At 42.2% G+C, this 5,489-nt stretch overlaps 1 protein-coding gene across 1 annotated transcript in view; it reads right to left on the reverse strand.

Moving 5' to 3' along the window:
- Nucleotides 1–1,124: 1,124 nt before the first annotated feature.
- Nucleotides 1,125–5,489, reverse strand: part of POLE2 (polymerase (DNA directed), epsilon 2, accessory subunit) — a gene marked incomplete at its 5' end in the record, with an annotated part of 11,799 nt that continues 7,434 nt past the window's right edge. Inside the window, 6 exons of the mRNA XM_009703059.1 lie at nt 1,125–1,292; nt 2,147–2,214; nt 2,316–2,492; nt 4,274–4,382; nt 4,802–4,879; nt 4,976–5,035. Coding sequence (XP_009701361.1) covers nt 1,274–1,292; nt 2,147–2,214; nt 2,316–2,492; nt 4,274–4,382; nt 4,802–4,879; nt 4,976–5,035 — 511 coding nt within the window. The remainder of the gene's footprint in view (nt 1,293–2,146; nt 2,215–2,315; nt 2,493–4,273; nt 4,383–4,801; nt 4,880–4,975; nt 5,036–5,489) is intronic.

Genomic DNA, 5,489 nt, shown 5'->3' on the forward strand with positions numbered 1-5,489 from the left:
GACACCAAACAAGATGGCGCCGCCGGGCTCGTTGCTGTAGTGATAGTAAACAAGATGGCGGCGCCGGACCCTTCCGGCCAGTTGCTATGGAGACGGCAAACAACATGGCGGGCTCTCCCCCAGGGGTCGTCTTCAGAGCCGATTCCTCTCCACTTCAGAGCTCTCCAGCCCGGCCTCGCTGAGCCTTTCCCCTCCTTTCACCTCAGTGGCTTCATGGTGGCTCTCAGCCCTCACCCTTGTCTTCCACAGGGGTGTCTCTCCACTGTCTCCCCCTCCTCCCTCTGCAAGGCTCCTGCTCCCCCGTGTCCCACTTCTCTGAGCTGGCACTGCTTTCCCCTCCTGGCTGAGGCTCAGGGAGCACATTCAGAAGTGTGCTGGTGCAGTCTCTCCCACGGTTTGGGTTTAGATCCTCGGCAGTTCAGCTCCTACCTCTTGTACCCGGCTTCCATCCACACCCCTATGGCCCCTCCAGAGCCCGCACCCCGCTGCCCTCCTCTTGCTTCTGCCCCCTGAGCGACGCTCCTTTTGATGCCAGCACAGCGGGAAGGGGGCTGTGAAACCAAAGAGCTGGTGCTGAGGGTCCCCTGTCTGTTCTACACCTGATTTGGGCACTTTGGGGTAGCACCAGTCTGCTCCCCTCGTGTCGATGCCTGTGAGCAGCTGGAGCAGGTTTTTGCTTAGTTTCATCGAAAAGGTACTGGGTTCACGTGCCCACAGGCTGCCCTCCGCTGTAAGCCAAACCAACTGCTGATGCAGAAGTTTGCGCTGCCAGGAAATTCCCACCTTCCTGATTGCTCCTTCAGCAAGATTTCGGCCTTCTGCGGAGCTTTCAAAGGACCATGTCCTTGCTCCTCTTACCTCTCCTCACCCTGTCTGCGTAACACTATCTGCAAACAGATTATATACTGCCACCAGTAAATAGCACCTCATATAGCTATCAGTTCAACTCAGCACGGTGAAAAACAAAGTTCTCCCCATCTGTAACTTCTTTTTTTAAAAGACAGATATTTCCTGTTTGATATACACGCACCTGGTTCCTCCAGTTGCCTTCTTTTACTATGCTTTGCCAATTAATCTTCACCGTGACTCTGCACTTTATCTAAACTAACACCAGTATCTTTTCCTGTAAAAGTCTGCGTACAAAATACACCATTTTTTGGCTTTGACATTTATTATAAACAGTCTGTAATACATCATAAAATCAATCCATCTAAAATGAGTGCTACAGTTGCCTTTACAAAGGCTCGCTCCCTTTTTGCAGTCTCGCAGAAATTCAGAGACCCTGAAGCTTGCTGAAAATACCAAACAAAAACAATATTTAGGTGGTGTTTTTTTTAAAGATAGTTCACAATACTATTCTATTTCTTGATCTGCAACAGACTTGATAATGTTTTAAACTATTTAAAGACCTAAAGCATCTCATGGTATGATATTTTTCATGTTCAAGTAAAGGTTACATGCGTCAATCTATTACCAATTCCCTTGGGAGGGTGGGGGGTGTTACACACTCCCATTTAGGAAAAACACAGCTTCTGCAACAAGGCATGAAACTGACTCAGACAAGGAAAGTTTGCACTTTTCCCATTGGGTTATACCATCGTTATTCAAACAGGCAAATTTTCATCACAGTTGTAAGCCCTTTGTACTTTTTAATACTTTTTACTACTTTTTGGTGTGGCAACTGGCCTTTTTTCCAGTCATTGGAAGACCACAGTTGGAATGAATAAGTACAGATTTAAAATATATGAAATCAAAGCATGAAAGTGGCTTCTGGCCTTGATGATGATCACAAAATGAACCAGGAATTGTTTCCTAAGTGTAGTTAACCTACGTAACGAGCATCATCTCCGGAAATTAATCTGTTTCCCAATTGGGTCTCAATTACTGAAAATCATATAGTACAGTCTCTTTCCTTTTACTTTTAGATCATGCTTCTCATCATTGTTATTTGACTGTGATTTCTAAATTTATTATTTTAGTTCTAGGCATTTGGATTTCTTACACTACCTAAGTATGAAGCGTAAGTCTCCATTAAACTGCTAGAACACTCACTCTGTTTACATAATTGATTTTCTGTGATCCTTCTGATAATTAGAAAGTCAGCAAATAGATACTTCTTTTTAAATGAGAAAGTGAATATATTTACCTGTCTTCAACTGTCTTGTTGGAGGGGTAGAATACCTTGAATGAAAATCCACTTCTTGGAAATGAACCCTGTAAAGAAAAATGTACATGCCACCGTATAGATAGTAAGAGATACACTTGAATGTGACTGCACCCCCTTCTGATTTTAGTAAAGCATAAGGAAATCTTACAGGATTTATGCAAAGACAGTCAGTGTTGGTGACAGTGAAAGGGTCGTATTTATCTGCAATGACGAGCATATCTGGCACAGGATATACCCTCAGGGAGTAGTCATAGGCCCAGTACACTGGGCTAACGTACAGCGGAAGTGGCGTCAGATGTCCTTGTGATAATATAGTCTTTACAAACTGCAAGATAAACATAAATAGTTTGAACCATTTTCTACAAGTCAAGTTCACTCCTGCAGATGCTAATGCCCTGTTAATAAAGAAGCTTTGAACCTGGAAATGGTTTTTTGTGTATTTCACTCCCTCTGATTATGAACGATTTCTAGAGTAAAGCAGCAATACCCCTACAACGGTCAGCCGCTGTTTTGTTTGTTGTGGGTTTTTTTTTTAATACACAAAGTCCTTTCTAAAGCATATCAGCAATATTTGAATATGTCAAAACTATTTCATCAATCAGGCTCTTCAACAGAGAGAATCTGCTTACCCGTTCCTCCAACCCAGAAAGTACCAACATTGCCATAACTTTCATTTTAGGGTTTTTTTTCCTCATAGCTTTCCTCGCAGTACCGGTTAACCCCACGACCCACACTTAAACAACAGTCTTTTCCCTGAACTGAGGAAATCATTTGATTCCCAAATGACTTCGATTCCTCTAGCTGTTGTGGGAGTTGCCCTGCTCCGGACCCCAGCTGCCCCCTGAAATTCCCTTTTTCATCTGGCAAATTCCAGCCACGGTATTTTGGTTCCTGAAACTCTCTCCTCAAGCCCCTTGGAAGCTTTTATTATCTCTAGTCAATCATGTAGCTGCCGTTAGGCTCCATTTTCCCCAAAGGGCCAAAACCACTACAACGACTTGGTGGAAGGGTCTGCTGCTGAAAAAAATGATGTACCAAGCATAGGCCCAGTTATTCCACTAATACTGTACGAGGCCTAAAGACACTAACAATTCAATTTTATGTTAGTAACAAAATTTCCCTCTCTCATTCACCTTTTTACACTGATGGCTGAATTTAAAAGACTAGTGACAGGCAGAATAGACAGAGAAAAATGAAAGTACGCAAAAACAACCCAATACTCTTATCTGCAGAAAGTGCCACAACACATAATTCTACATTTCTTTCAAGATTCCTTCCTTTCCAAGCATGAGAAAGCCCTGTATGAAGTGGGAAGTGACGGCTTGCAGCGTACACACACACATGCAAACGTGTACACCAAAACCAAGGAACATCATTGTCCGCAATGGGTTCCCTATGTTCACAAAGAAACTGAGCACTGCCGTGATGGAGTGAAGGAAGAAATAGCTAAAAGAAGTTTCTCAGTCAAACAAACAAACAAACCCCATAAAATAAACAGAAACAGACTCCATCCATCACTGCAATGAGCCAGTACTGCCTGGATCATTCTCATTCAATTATATCACTAAGTCCCATCGACTCCTGCTGCGCATTCATTAACTAGACTCATAACTCAGAGTGCTGTGACGATGTATCAAAAGCAGGATTAAGGCTTCAAGTGAGAAGGCAGAAGAAGCAGATGACCTTTTGGAAAACTGACACGCTGCTTTACTGCAAATGTCACTGGCTAATTGATCAAATCTTTAAAAAAAGCTAATTTGTATTAAACTTTGCCTTTAGGAATCAATGTTTCTTGGTACGACATTCATTGCTGGTGCACATACACCAACGGTCAGCTGCTATGACGTTCTGTGTTCAAGGGCAGCTGCAGCGGGACAGTCAGAATGACTCAATGCCATCAATCTGTATCACAGTTTCAGTTATTTTACTGTCAAGATGGAAAGGAAGGTAATAATGCTAAATGTACAGATGCTTCTTACAATCCCTCTTGGTTACTCTTGCAATGTGTCATGAGAATGCGGATCAGAGCACCCTAAATGCAGACCTGTCAAGCAAAAAAGAAGCCAAGGAGATCTTAGCAAGAAGTGCTGAACACAAGTCACTCACATGGTTGGGAATGTCCATGTTGCTGCTAGGGAAGCGGACACAGTTTCTGCACATTTTGTTTACCAAATCTTCACGAAAGATAATTATTTCTTGCGTGCAATATTGAATCCTAAGTGGAAAACATTAATGCAATTAAATAACTTAAGATGAAACTGAAAAATAGGGAGCTGCATTATAAAGTCGATCTCCCTCTAATACAGCAAAATGAGAAAGCACATTTGAATTAAAATAATACTTTCCCATCTTCCCTTCATTCCTCCAGATTCAGAAAAAAACCATGACGCTTTTGAGCAGGATTTTTTTACTCCCTATCAAACTTTTAGCACTACTTCCTTTCATCAGTAATTTATTTATGTCTTAATCTATTTAAAACTAGTGACAATTAATGCCAGTGAAGAATTTTATTAATTTGAAAAATTTAAGATGAGTTTTTCCAAAATTTATGATTTTTTAAAAATTACATCTGCACATAAATTAGCCATTCAATTAAAAAAAACCACGAAAAATAGCAGTAAATTACACTGTTACCTGCAAGGATTTGTGGTGAAAACTGAAAACGGCACCAGCTGTCTGAATTCCTGAGTAATATTTTCAGCCAGGGGAGGTCTAAAATAAATAGCAACAGATGCACAACAAAGACTCTTACCTTCTTTAACTCTTTAACTCAAAATTCCGAAATTTTAGAAAGTGAAGCAAACTGACCTTGGTAAAATAGAACCAGGACCAGGGTCTTCAGGGCCAGGAACAAACACAAATCGACTACTGTAAAAAGTTCAACATATCACTTTTATACGAAATGATCCTAGAAGTATCTATATACTGGTTATATACTGCCGTTACTCCACAGATGCATGCAAATAACCTATTCTGGGGCAGAGATAACAGCTCTTCCTGGCCTTTAGAACCACATAAATCATAGCTAAGGCATAAGATACATATCCACTCCTCACTAAAGTGGAAGAAACCTTAAAAACTCTTCGCTGTACAAGGGGGACTGACTGTGGGGAGACAGACCAGGTTGTGCAGCCTGGCTGAGGACTCGGTGGTAATGGCCTCCACAGTCCCATACAGGGACCCAGATAATCCAGCAGCAGCACCCCAAGAGAGCCCCACCGGGACACAAGATGATCGGTACAGGAGATAGGCTTGCTTACATCTCACACAGAGCTCAAGAACCACAGGCTGTGGGCATTCCCGCCTTTGGGGCCCCCTCTAA

Source organism: Cariama cristata, unplaced genomic scaffold, assembly GCF_000690535.1.
Source record: "Cariama cristata isolate BGI_N322 unplaced genomic scaffold, ASM69053v1 scaffold22636, whole genome shotgun sequence".
NCBI classification, from domain to species: domain Eukaryota; kingdom Metazoa; phylum Chordata; class Aves; order Cariamiformes; family Cariamidae; genus Cariama; species Cariama cristata.